General features: G+C 45.9%; 1 protein-coding gene across 15 annotated transcripts in view; it reads left to right on the top strand.

Annotated features, from left to right (window-relative positions):
* PKNOX2 (PBX/knotted 1 homeobox 2) overlaps nucleotides 1-14,590 on the top strand; it is a 691,764-nt gene that overhangs the window by 428,340 nt on the left and 248,834 nt on the right. For all 15 annotated transcript variants that reach the window (XM_073320703.1, XM_073320715.1, XM_073320717.1 and 12 more), the window contains one exon: nucleotides 14,302-14,441. In XM_073320703.1, the coding sequence (XP_073176804.1) occupies nucleotides 14,302-14,441 (140 nt within the window). The remainder of the gene's footprint in view (nucleotides 1-14,301; nucleotides 14,442-14,590) is intronic.

Raw genomic sequence — 14,590 nt, 5'->3', positions numbered from 1 at the left:
AAGTCACACTGTAAGTGTGGGTTACACAAGCACATAATTTGGGCTATTTCTTCTGAAAGCCAATATGGGGAAGCATAAGAGACTTTAGTCTATCGTATTAGAGAGAGCTGGGCTCTTAACCTGCTCTGTATGCAATTGCGGTTTCCACTCTTAGTGATCCGAGCTGTAAAATGGGTACATGGGATTTGCTTTCCAAAAGGTTGGGGATGAGGACTTAGAGCCTGATTTTTTCAAGGTATTTTGGCACCTGAAGATGCAGGTAGGTGCCAAGTGGTATTTCCAAAAGTATCTTGGCTCTTGACTCAGAACTTAGGATTTTTAAAGGATTTAAGCACCTATTAGGTGCCTTCCTGAATCTTTAGGTACCTAAATATCTTTTAAAAGTCCAGCACTTGTTAATAAGGGTAGGGGTGTGCACAGAAAAATTAAGAACAGGCACTAGAAGAGTTGGATTGAGAACTCATGCCTTGTAGCTCATGCCTTGTCCCAAATGATCTGGGGGATGGTGTGGATTGCACTCTCAGCAAATTTGCGGATGATACTAAACTGGGAGGAGTGGTAGATACGCTGGAGGGGAGGGATAGGATACAGAAGGACCTAGACCAATTGGAAGATTGGGCCAAAAGGAATCTGATGAGGTTCAATAAGGATAAGTGCAGGGTCCTGCACTTAGGACGGAAGAACCCAATGCACAGCTACAGACTAGGGACCGAATGGCTAGGCAGCAGTTCTGCGGAAAAGGACCTAGGGGTGACAGTGGACGAGAAGCTGGATATGAGTCAGCAGTGTGCCCTTGTTGCCAAGAAGGCCAATGGCATTTTGGGATGTATAAGTAGGGGCATAGCGAGCAGATCGAGGGACGTGATCGTTCCCCTCTATTCGACATTGGTGAGGCCTCATCTGGAGTACTGTGTCCAGTTTTGGGCCCCACACTTCAAGAAGGATGTGGATAAATTGTAGAGAGTCCAGCGAAGGGCAACAAAAATGATTAGGGGACTGGAACACATGAGTTATGAGGAGAGGCTGAGGGAGCTGGGATTGTTTAGCCTGCAGAAGAGAAGAATGAGGGGGGATTTGATAGCTGCTTTCAACTACCTGAAAGGGGGTTCCAAAGAGGATGGCTCTAGACTGTTCTCAATGGTAGCAGATGACAGAACGAGGAGTAATGGTCTCAAGTTGCAGTGGGGGAGGTTTAGATTGGATATTAGGAAAAACTTTTTCACTAAGAGGGTGGTGAAACACTGGAATGCGTTACCTAGGGAGGTGGTAGAATCTCCTTCCTTAGAGGTTTTTAAGGTCAGGCTTGACAAAGCCCTGGCTGGGATGATTTAACTGGGAATTGGTCCTGCTTTGAGCAGGGGGTTGGACTAGATGACCTTCTGGGGTCCCTTCCAACCCTGATATTCTATGATTCTATGATTCTAAGGCGGCTGTACATGAGTAAGACACTTTCTAAGTCTGGTTTGCAGTACTTCCCAGGGCAGTGGCCCTTTGTAACCACCACTGCTGTTTTCCAACAGGAAAGACTCCTCATTACTAGGGCCAGAATGGGCAAGAGACTAACCAGACTACTTCTCATAGAGCTAGGACTTCTAGGCACATGGTCTGAAGTGCTTCCCCACACACAGAAAGTTATCACATGGACTGGAGCCTGTATCATTGCCTGAGGGGAGTGAATACCTATGTACAACCATTAACAAAAATAACCACACACTAGCATATTGTACATTTGCATACTCTTTCATATATTTGCAAGAACTCAGGCACAAACAAAATGATGAGATTTCCCATTTTCAAGTTATGCTGCAGCAAACACCCACAGAGAGCTGTAAAGGTGCACACTTAGGCTGCATCTACATTTGATAAGTGCCATATATTATATATAGAATCAGAAGATTAGGGTTGGAAGAGATCTCAGGAGGTCATCCAGTCCAACCCCCTGCTTGAAGCAGGACCAAACCAAACAAAATGTATTAAGTAGTTCAGCTTTTTCCACATCTGTCACTAGGTTGCCTCCCCCATTCAGTAAGGGTCCCACACTTTCCCTGACCACCTTCTTGTTGCTAACGTACCTGTAGAAACCCTTCTTGTTACCCTTCACAACCCTTGCTAGCTGCAACTCCATTTGTGCTTTGGCCTTCCTGATTACTCCCCTGCATGCTTGAGAAATATTTTTATACTTCTCCTTAGTCATCTATCCAAGTTTCCACTTGTAAGCTTCCTTTTTGTGTTTAAGCTCACCTAAGATTTCTCTGTTAACCTAAGCTGGTCGCCTTACGTATTTGCTATTCTTTTTGCACGTTGGGATGGTTTATTCCTGCGACCTCTTTATAATACAGCCAGCTCTTCTGGACTCCTTTCCTTCTCATATTAGGCTCCCAGGGGTTCCTGCCCATCAGTTCCCTGAGGGAGTCAAAGTCTGCTTTTCTGAAGTCCAGGGTCCATATTCTGCTGCTCTCCTTTCTTCCTTTTGTCAGGATCCTGAACTCAACCATCTCATGGTCACTGCTGCCCAGGCTGCCATCCACTTCTATTTCCCCTACCAATTCTTCCCTGTTTGTGAGTAGCAGGTCAAGAGGAGCACGGCCCCTAGTTGGTTCCTCCAGCACTTACACCAGGAAGTTGTCCCCAGCATTCTCCAAAAACTTCCTGGATTTTCTGGGCACTGCTGTATTGTTCTCCCAGCAGACATCAGGGTGGTTGAAGTCCCCCATGAGAACCAGGGCCTGTGATCCAGAAACTTTTGTTAGTTGTCCAAAGAAAGCCTCATCTACCTCCTCCCCCTGGTCTGGTGGTCTATAGCAGATGCCCAACATGACATCACCCTTGTTCCTCTTGCCTCTAAACTTAACCCAAAAACTCTCAACAGGCTTTTCTCCAGTTTCATACTGGAGCTCTGAGCAATCATACTGCTCTCTTACATGCAGTGTAGCTCCTCCATCCTTTCTCCCCCGCCTCTCCTTCCTGAACAGTTTATACCCATCCATGACAGTGCTCCAGTCATATGAGTTACCCCACCAAGTATCTGTTATTCCAAGCACATCATAGTTCCTTGACTGTGCCCAGACTTCCAGTTCTTCCTGCTTGTTTCCCAGGCTTCTTGTGTTCATGCACAGGCACCTAAGATAACTATCCAATTGCCCTACTTTCTCAGTATGAATCAGGAGGCCTCTTGTGTTGCATCCTCCCCCTTGTGTTTCCTCCCAGTATCCCCCTTACCTCAGGGCTTAGGTCTGCAGTGACCTGCTCAAGATCATTCTTAGCAGTATCACTGGTGCCCACGTGGAGAAGTAGGAAGGGGTAGCAGTTCAAGGGCTAGATCAGTCTTGGCAGACACTCCATCACATCCTGAATTCTAGCTCCAGGCAAGCAGCACACTTCTTGAGTTTCCTGGTCTGGACAGCAGATGGATGACTCCATCCCCCTTAGGAAGGACTCCCCGACCACCGCCACCTGTCTCCTCCTCTTGGGCGTGGTGGTCACGGAACCCCCATCCCTAAGACAATGAATCCCATGCCTTGTGGTCGATGAGGTCGCCTTCTGATCCCTTCCCTCAGATGACTCTTCCAAACAATTCTCTGCCATAGTATCTGTGCAGAGAGCCTGAAAATAGTTTCTTACCTCTGTCTGCATTGGGAGTACATGGGGTCTCCTCTTTCTTCTTCTGGAGGTCACATGCTGCCAATTTTCTTCCCCATTCTGCACTGCCCTCTGATTCTTCAGCATGCTGTGTCTGCAGTTCCAAATGCTGACTTCTATCCAGAAAGTCGTCAGGGGTCGGTCTTGGTGCCAGTTTTGTTCAACATTTTCATCAATGATCTGGAGGATGGGATAAATCGCACCCACAGAACGTCCACAGATGACCCTAAACTGGGAGGAGTGGTAGATACGCTGGAGGGTAGGGATAGGTTACAGAGGGCCCTCGACAAATTAGAGGATTGGGCCAAAAGAAATCTGATGAGATTCAACAAGGACAAGTGCAGAGTCCTGCCCTTAGGACAGAAGAATCCCAGGCACCACTACAGGCTATGGACGAACTGGCTAAGCGGCAGTTCTGCAGAAAAGGACCTGGAAATTACAGTGGACAAAAAGCTTGGTATGAGTCAGTGTGCCTTTGTTGCCAAGAAGGCCAATGGCATATTGGGCTGCATTAGTAGGAACATTACAAGTAGATCGAGGGAAGTGATTATTCCCCTCTATAACTGAGGCCAGTTTTGCATCCAGTTTTGGGCCCCCCACTACAGAAGGGATGTGGACAAATTGGAGAAAGTCCAGCGGATGGCAACAAAAATGATTAGGGGGCTGGAGCACATGACTTATGAGGTGAGGCTGAGGGAACTGGGCTTATTTAATCTTCATAAGAGCAGAGTGAGGAGGGATTTGATAGCAGCCTTCAACTACCTGAAGGGGGTACCAAAGAGGACGGAGCTCGGCTGTTCTCAGTGGTGGCAAATGACAGAACAAGAAGCAGTGGTCTCAAGTTGCAGTGGGGGAGATCTAGGTTGGATATTAGGAAAAACTATTTCACTAGGAGGGTGGTGAAGCGCTGGAATGGGTTACCTAGGGAGGTGGTGGAATCTCCATCCTAAGAGGTTTTTAAGGCCCAGCTTGACAAAGCCCTGGCTGAGATGATTTAGTTGGTGTTGGTCCTGCTTTGAGCAGGGGGTTGGACTAGATGACCTCCTGAGGTCTCTTCCAACCCTAATCTTCTATGATTCTATGAAATCAAGGATCCAAAATATACATTTCAACTTCTTTTTCTGATAAAAAGTATGTTGTCTGTCCTTAGGGAGGAACTAGAAAAATCCCAAGGCAGATCAAGGAAATTCTGAAAAAGTGTGGATATTGAAGAGAAGAAGGGAGACATTTTTGCAGTCTGGGTTATGTGGGTTTGGATCATCTAAAGGAGAAGTCAGAGGAATAGAAGATTACCTTGGAATGTTGCAGTGCCAGGCTTATATGAACACTTTCCCATTGCTTTTTGATTCCAATACTCTGTATTGGACCTCATTCTGCTGGATATAAATGAATTGGTCACTGAACTAAAAATTAGTGGTTGCATAGCTGCAAGCAGAACACAGACTCACTCAGTACTAAATACTTGGTGATTGAAAAGAGCTAGTTTCCAAAAGCTAAAGATAAGTGTGAGCAAAGTTGACAAGGCGAAAAAAAGGTAAAGAGAAACAAATGGCACAAGAATTGGGAATTGTTTAAGAACACTTGACTAGATGTCCTAAAAGCTACAATTTCAAAGTCTCTGAAGAAGGCTGCATGAGTTTAAAAAAATAAAAATAAAAAAGTCCTAGTTTAGAGGGGAAATGAAGCAGCAATTAAGCAACAAAGTAAAAGTCATTCTATGACAAATGGAAAAAAGATGAAGACGACAACACAGTATATATTGGAAGTTAAGAAATGCCAGCAATTGATAAGAGAAATTAAAGAAAAATCCATAGGTAGTAGAGTTGTGGAAAATAAGTTTTATACAAATATTGCAGGAAAGAAAACTGAAACAGCATCTATAAAAGTTAAACATGTGGACCAGAGAGCTTTGTGGGAGCTAGTTGAGGAGATCTCTGAACTGTTACGTTTTAATAAATTTTAGAATGCTGGGGAAATTCCAGGAAAGAGGTAGAAAATATATATATCAGTATTTAAAAACAATAAAGGTAATGATAGACTAGTTCACCTGACATGGATTCTGGGCCAAATAATCTCATGACTGAGATGGGACTCAATCAATAAGGAACTAATAGATGACGAAATAATTAATGCCAATCAAACTGTTTTCAAGGAAAATAAGACTTGTCAAGCAAACCTGATATTCTTTAATGAGATCACAAGTCTGGTTGATAGAGGTAACTTGTATTGACTTAATGTACCTGGACTTCTGTTAAGCACTTGCCTTATTACCACGACATTCTTATTAAACATTTTATTACAAAATCAATATAGCACATATTAGGTAGATTAAACGCTAGCTAACTGGGGGATCTCAAAGTAATTGTTCATGAGGAATCATTGTCCAATGAGAGTTTCTAGTGGGATCCCACAAAGATACATTATCAGCCCATTGATATTAAAATATTAGCAATAATATAAAGAAAAAATAAAAGCATTGCTAATAAAGTTTGTAGACGATACAAGCTGTAATGAATAATGTTTAGGACAGGTCCATTCCTCAGTGATCTTGATCACTTGGTAGGATGGGCTCATTTGAACAACATGCATTTTAATACAGCTACATGCTAGGTTGTATATCTGAGAAACAAAGATGTGAAACACACTTACAGGCTGGGGAAACTGTATTCTGGAAAGCAGTGACTCTGAAAAGGACACAGAAGTCATGATGGATAACCAAGTGAACACGAGTTCCCAGTGTGAAGTGGTAGACAAAAGAGCCCAGAAATCCTTGTGTGTGTGTGTGTGTGTGTGTAAGCATTGAGTAGGAGTAATAAAGTACATGCCATTGATGCATATGATACTGGCCCAAGTATGCTGGAATATTGTGTCCTGTGTGGGTGAGGTTCTGTGGCCTTCAGTGTGCAGGAGGTCAGACTAGATGATCACGATGGTTCCTTCTAACCTTAAAGTCTGCGAGGTCCTATGTCCACACGTCAAAAAGAATGTTGACAAAATTGAAATGATTCAAGAGAAGATTTAGGGCTTGTTTACATGGTGGTTTAGTGGATACTAGAGGGCTGTAAAATTTTAGTCCACACTAGTGTGTCGTGTACTAACTAGCCCATGTGGACTCTGCTGACATGCACTAAAAGTACTTCACTGAGTGCTTGCTCGTGTCGATTCCATTCTAGGTGTGCGTGCACCCACGTGTGCAGTTGTCGATGACTTTTGCCTTAGTGGTATCCGTAGGGCCGGCTGTGGCGGCTCTGGAGAGCCACGCTCATGGTGCAATATATCAGGTGCTGCCAGACCTGCGCCCTCTCAGTTCCTTGTTACCACGCATGGGGGTTGGTCGAAGTGCTTCTCTCCCTTCCTTCGCAAGTGGTTAGGGCTTTTTCTTGCCTCATTAAGAGCCATTCAGCCTTAGGGCTTTGTAAATAGTTGTAATTGTCCTTAATAGTTATACTTGTAGATAGTTAGTAGTTAGAGTCCCAGTGGGACTTTGGCCCCGGCGGGGCATGCCTCCATCCCCTGGGTTCAAGCCCTGTATGGGCTAACGGGCCCATGCCTGTTAGTGATCCCCATGGCAGCTGTCTCAAGTGCTTGGGCAAATCTCACATCAAGGAGAATCATAGAATATCAGAGTTGGAAGGGACCTCTGGAGGTCATCTAGTCCAACCCCCTGCCCAGAGCAGGACCAATCCCCAACTAAATCATCATAGCCAGGGCTTTGTCAAGCCTGATCTTAAAAATATCTAAGGAAGGGGATTCCACCACCTCCCTAGGTAACGCATTCCAGTGTTTCACCGCCCTCCTAGTGAAAAAGTTTTTCCTAATATCCAACATAAATCTCCCCCACTGCAACTTGAGACGATTACTCCTTTTCCTGTCATCTGCTATCACTGAGAATAGTCTAGATCCATCCTTTTTGGATCCACCTTTCAGGTAGTTAAAAACAGCTATCAAATCCCCCCTCATTCTTCTCTTCTGCAGACTAAACAATCCCAGTTCCCTCAGCCTCTCCTCATAAGTCATGTGTTCCAGTCCCTTAATCATTTTTGTTGCCCTTCGCTGGACTCTCTCCAGTTTTTCCACATCCTTCTTGTAGTGTGGGGCCCAAAACTGGACACAGTACTCCAGATGAGGCCTCACCAATGTCGAATAGAGGGGAACGATCATATCCCTCGATCTGCTGGCAATGCCCCTACTTATACACCCCAAAATGCCATTGGCCTTCTTGGCAACAAGGGCACACTGTTGACGCATATCCAGCTTCTCGTCCACTGTAACCCCTAGGTCCTTTTCTGCAGAACTGCTGCCTAGCCACTCGGCCCCTAGTCTGTAGCGGTGCATGGGATTCTTCCATCCTAAGTGCAGGACTCTGCACTTGTCCTTGTTGAACCTCATCAGATTCCTTTTGGCCCAATCCTCCCATTTGTCTAGGTCCCTCTGTATCCTATCCCTACTGTCCAACGTATCTACCACTCCTCCCAGTTTAGTGTCATCTGCAAACTTGCTGAGGGTGCAATCCACGCCATCCTCCAGATCATTAATGAAGATATTGTACAAAACCGGCCCCAGGACTGACCCTTGGGGCGCTCCACTTGATACCAGCTGCCAACTAGACATCAAACCATTGATCACTACCTGTTAAGCTCGACGATCTAGCCAGCTTTCTATCCACCGTATAGTCCATTCATCCAGCCCATACTTCTTTAACTTGCTGGCAAGAATACTGTGGGAGACCATATCAAAAGCTTTGCTAAAGTCAAGGAATAACATGTCCACTGCTTTCCCCTCATCCACAGGGCCAGTTATCTCGTCATAGAAGGCAATTAGATTAGTCAGGCATGACTTGCCCTTGGTGAATCCATGCTGACTGTTCCTGATCACTTTCTTCTCCTCTAAGTTCTTCAGAATTGATTCCTTGAGGACCTGCTTCATGATTTTTCCAGGGATTGAGGTGAGGCTGACTGGCCTGTAGTTCCCCGGATCCTCCTCCTTCCCTTTTTTAAAGATGGACACTACATTAGCCTTTTTCCAGTCATCTGGGACCTCCCCCGATCGCCATGAGTTTTCAAAGATAATGGCCAATGGCTCTGCAATCACATCTGCCAATTTCTTTAGCACGCTCAGATGCAGCGCATCCGGCCCCATGGACTTGTGCACGTCCAGCTTTTCTAAATAGTCCCGAACCACTTCTTTCTCCACAGAGGGCTGGCCACCTCCTCCCCATGCTGTGCTGCCCAGTGCAGTAGTCTGGGAGCTGACCTTGTTCGTGAAGACACAGGCAAAAAAAGCATTGAGTACATTAGCTTTTTCCACATCCTCTGTCACGAGATTGCCTCCCTCATTCAGTATGGGGCCCACATTTTCCTTGGCTTTCTTCTTGTTGCCAACATACCTGAAGAAACCCTTCTTGTTACTCTTAACATCTCTTGCTAGCTGCAACTCCAGGTGTGATTTAGCCCCAGAGTTGTTGGAGTAGGGCCGACGGCATGGAGAGGCTAAGCCCAGGAGAAATGAAGCAAACTCCACTTGCCGCAGACTTTATCAATCCTGGCCACGGCGGCGTTAACAGGCCACTACATCTTGAATGGTCTCTTAGAATATGTGTTAACTGTGTATGATAAACAGTCTGTTCCACCTTTTATTTAGCTGTGACACTCTGAGTACCTTTCATGAACCTCAAGGAGAGCTCTGTGTAGCTTGAAAGCTTGTCTCTTTCCCCAACAAAAGCTGGCCCAATAAAAGATATTACCTCACCCACCTTGTTTCTTTAATCAGTCATTTCATTCTCTTCAGTACCTGGCTCTAAAGACAGACACAGCAGCAAACCATTGCCTTCCATCAGTCCTGCTTAGGTTATCAGAAACCTTCCTAAGTTGTTAGTGTATGGAAATGCCTGTGTCTGCGAGTCAATTTTTCCCTTGACCACTAGCTTTTGGGAAACCAGGGTTTATATTTATAAAAAGGACTTTCTTTAGCATGTGCTTACACACAGTGCTGCTCACAATTAAATGCAGTTTGCTGAATTTGCCCCGAAGAGCTTTGTAGATCTGTAACTTCACTGGCCAACCATCTCATCTTTCCCTGGAGTGAAATGCAGCAATTGTCTTTATTAGGGGTATGGAACAGCTTGTGTATGAGGAGAGCTTAATAAGACTGGGACTCTTCAGCCTGGAAAAGAGACAACTAAGGATGGATATGATCGAGGTCTATAAAATCATAACTGGTGTGGATAAAGTAAATAAGGAAGTGTTATTTATTCTTCATAACACAAGAACTAGGAGTCACCAAATGAAATTAATAGGCAGTAAGTTTAAAACAAACAAAAGGAAGTATTTTTTCACACAACACACAGTCAACCTGTGGAACTCTTTACCAGAAGATGTTGTGAAGGCCAAGACTATAACAAGGTACAAAAAAGAACTAGATAAATTCATATAGAGGATAGGTCCATCAATGGCTATTAGCCAGGATGGGCAGGGATGGTGTCCCTAGCCTGTTTGCCAGAAGCTGGGAATGGGTGACAGCAGATGGATGTCTGGATGATTACCTGTTCTGATCATTCCCTCTGGGGCACCTGGCATTGGCCACTGTTGGAAGACAGGATACTGGGCTAGATGGACCTTTGGTCTGACCCAGTCTGGCCGTGCTTATGTCCCTCTCGGCTGATGCCTCTTTGGAAACTGAAATGACCGTCTTTATGTATTCAAAATTACATAGCTCTTGCCCCCTCCCCTCCACTTGCACCCTGAATAGAAATGTGGTGAAGCAGAGAGATGTCTCCCCGCTCATGCTGACCCTTGACATTAACAGTAAGTATAGGGGACCATTTGCTGCAGAAACACAGATTATTGTCAAATTGCACTGGATCTGGAGCAATGCAAAATTTTGTGGTCTGCCATAATTTCTCCGGAATTCACCTCCATTTGTATAAAGAAATTGAAGTGCAATGAGTAAAAGGAAGAGACATTCAACAGAGGGAGGAAAATCAAATGAAGGCAAAGGTTCCCCCCCACCAATATATGTTCAGGAGGAGAGTGGGATTGGAGCAGTTGGTTGGGAAGGGCTAAGGAATTCACACTGCTCTGGAATATTTGTATGGAAGTTAAAGTATATTTCTCTGATTCAGTTGGTAACAGCTGCTGAACTGGACTGTTGTTAATTTTCTGTGACCTTTGGATGAGATTTGAGAGCTGCAGCATTTCCTCTCCTTCAGCAGGGTTAAGGGTTACTGGTGGGTAGCCAGGTGATGACAACAGGAATTGGTGGGAATTATATTTGGAAAAATAAAAGTCTCCAGGACATTGTTAGAAATTCTAATAAGAAATGGCTGGTTCCACATTTCAATCCAGATGCCAATTCCTTGAGGTTTGTACTGTTAAATGTACTGACTTTACAGCTACTTGTTCCCAAAATACTAGTCTGGAAATTCAGTGGTTTGTCTGAATTCTGGTTTCTGGTGGAGAGAGAGGCAAATGGGTGGTACAGTGGGGAGGCACCAGATCTGTACACTTTTCCTAATGAAAAGAATGTCTTTGTGTTTTACTACAGGATGAGGATTATCAGGAAATTCCCTGCCTGGTACCAGAGGCCTTGTTGCCAGCCCCACTGTATTTGAGTCTGTGATTGTCTTTGGAGCTTTAATGACAAAGGGGTGAACTGTGGCTTTGCCATGAGCTGGCAGCAAGGGGCAGTGTGTGGTCATCCTGCCCCTGGAGCAAACCAAGGGGCAGATTGTGGCTCAGAGGCACAGCCTTCTCTCTGGATGGGTCCCCACTTACTATAAAGGGGAAATACCCCCATTCCAGATCCAGACCTAGCAGGCCAGTGAATTGGGGTGGAGCCAAGTCTTTGACCACTCCCCACATAGCCCCATCCACTCTTCCCCACTTTTGCAAGGGAGTGCTGTCCTTCTCATGCTGCTACGTGCAATCCAGCGCAAGGGATTAAGGTTATGCACTCTTACTTCCTTGTGCAGCTGCATCACAAGAGGGGAGGGATAGCTCAGTGGTTTGAGCATTGGCCTGCTAAACCTAGGGTTGTGACTTCAGTCCTTGAGGGGGCCATTTAGGGTTCTGGGGCAAAAACTGGGGATTGGTCCTGCTTTGAGTAGGGGGTTGGACTAGATGACCTCCTGATGAGGTCACTTCCAACCCTGATATTCTATGATCAGTTGGGCTACATCTAACCCAGATCAACCATCATTTCTGAAATGTGACATTGCTTTGTGGTAATAAGTGTTTTGTGTTGGTACAGGGTGGGCAAGAGGAGCCTGACCGTTGCAAGTGAGAGCTCTTTGCCAGTAAGGGCAAAGTTTATAAGTCGGTTGCTATAGCTCCAGGGTGGGAAGAAGTGTGAGCAGATAGGCTCATGCAGCTTGAAAGATCTGATGTGGTCTTTTGCAATACATGTGTGCATCTGCAAATAAAAATAGCCTTCTTATGTTTTCTTTTTATTGTTCCAGGTCTTTGTTTGCTCCCCTTTCTCCAGGTTTGTCATTTCCCCTCCCCCTCTGCTAGTCCCTGACTTTTCATTTTCTTTTTTCCCTTTTGGCACGGGATGGGATGCAATGGAAGAAATGATTTTCACCCCAGTTTTGGCCAGCTCTGGGCTGCAGCACTCACTTACCAGAGCTGGGCTTTCAAAAGCGCTGTGTGGCTCTGACTTACTGAGAAAGCTAGGTAGCCGGGCCCCACACATTGCCTGAATGCTGACTCACGGGGGAGCCTTTGCGTTGGCCTCCTCTGTTCTAAGAGACATGCAGCCTGGTGTTTGGTGCCGTTCAGCCAAGGCATTAAAATCAGTGTGTGGTTCCATCCTCACTCCGACTGCTGGCCTGCACCTGGTGTCATTATTTACTCTGCTGCACAGTGGTCAGAAATAGCCCAGCTTTGATGACCTGCCAGTCACATTGTAAAGTTCACCTGATAGGGGTTTTTGGAGAGGGGGCTGAGGGTGCCCTGACTAGAACAATGCAGGGTGGAATAGAGCTTTTGTTGCAGGTAGCTGACTGGCAGAGCGCCTGTCTAAATGATTCATTCCATGCTCTTGGGCTTGCTGTGTTAGGGTGTCTAAACTCTTGGAGATGTGTTGCTTTTTATTATTTACATCAAAATAAATGAACCAATAGGTACTCAGAATAGTAGAGATTAACACAGACTTCGCATGGCTGTAAATGATGATACAAGATGCAAGGCAATGGTGGAACAGGTCTGTTATTCCTGAATTTCCTGCTGTTTTTCATGTCAGACCTTTCCTGTCCTAAAAAGACTTAGGCTGGAATCTCAATAAATTCTCGTTGTGGGGAATAGGACTAAACAGTTTGGCATCTGTCTTTTCTAATGGTTCTGGCATCCTCCAATTATGTGCTACCCCATGGAATAGCTTCCAAGAAACATATTGACACAGACACACACACACAAAAACACCACAAGGCAATCAAGCACACCAGCACAACCCTCCAAAAATCACACAGGCACCAGTGAAATCAGCAAAATCACAGACAAAAAACATATGGTACATGATAACTAGGGCTCTACCAAATTTATGGCCATGAAAAACCCATCATGGACCATGATTTGTGGTGTTTTGTTTGCTTTTACCCTATACTATACAGATTTCACAGGGGAGACCAGCATTTCTCAAATTGGGGGTCCTGCACAAAAGGGAATTGAGGGGGTTCACAAGGTTATTTTAGGGGGGGTATAGTATTTCCACCCTTGCTTTTGCACTGCCTTCAGAGCTGGGCGGGCAGAGAGCGGTGGCTGTTGGCAGGGCGGCCCAGCTCTGAAGGCAGCGCCCTGCCAGCAGCAGACCAGAAGTAAGGGTGGCAATACCACACCGTGCCCTCCTTACTTCTGCGCTGCTGCCTTCAGAGCTGGGTGGCCGGAGAGTGGCAGCTGCTGACTGGTTGCCCAGCTCTGCCGCCAGCAGCACCGAAGGGTGACAACACCACACCAGGCCATCCTGACTTCTGCGCTGCAGCTGGCGGGGCTCTGCCTGCAGAGCTGGGCTCCCAGCCAGCAGCTGCCGCTCGCCAGCCGCCCAGCTCTGAAGACAGCACTGCCGCCAGCAGCAGCGCAGAAGTAAGGGTAGCAGAACCGCAACCCTCCTACAATAACCTTGCAACCCCCCCCCCCCCCCCCAACTCCTTTTTGGGTCAGGGCCCCTACAATTACAGCACTGTGAAATTTCCGATTTAAATAGCTGAAATAATGAAATGTATGATTTTTAAAATCCTATGACTGTTAAATTGATCAAAATGGATCGCGAATTTGGTAGGGCCCGAATGATAACTCTGTAGAGAAAGGAGACAAATTCAGAAAAACTCACACACATGCAAACATGGACTTGCTTGCACAGAGAGACGCACATACACAGAGGCAGGAACACACACAATTCACACACGTAAACGCACAGACACACACACAGGAACACAGACAAAACATAAGACAGAGACACACCCAGAGACAAGTGAGCAGGACCCAGTGGCACATAAACACAGAGCTACAACCACACACGTACAAGCACCTCGATGGTCACATGCATATGAGGCAATATTGATATTGCACACACACACAGTCACGAACAGAGAAGTGCCCCCCTCTCTTTCACTTACACACAGATCTGGTTTGTTATAAACCCCAGTGCTTTCTTGTCTTGTTTTAACAGATGACTGCCACCGCGCAACAGCCGGCTAAGGCACAGCCAGGGCACATCACAACACCCTCGGGAGCAGCCAATACCCCAGTCCCCAGCACTCCTATTGACCCTCAGGCACAGCTGGAGGCTGACAAGCGAGCTGTCTACAGGTACAGAGAAACTACTGCCAGGCTGCTCTTTAATGTTCCTTCCCATCACTGGAGTGGCATGTTACTGCAATCTGGCCTGGGGCTAACATGTCAGCAGGAGTCTGCAGAGAGGCATTTGCTTAGGCATCCTTGTCAATAGATTTTTCAGG

The sequence above is a fragment of the Lepidochelys kempii genome, chromosome 22 (assembly GCF_965140265.1).
Source record: "Lepidochelys kempii isolate rLepKem1 chromosome 22, rLepKem1.hap2, whole genome shotgun sequence".
In the NCBI taxonomy this organism is placed as follows: Eukaryota; Metazoa; Chordata; order Testudines; family Cheloniidae; genus Lepidochelys; species Lepidochelys kempii.
The sequence above is the reverse complement of the archived record's forward strand: the minus strand, read 5'-3'. Positions and strand labels throughout refer to the sequence as shown.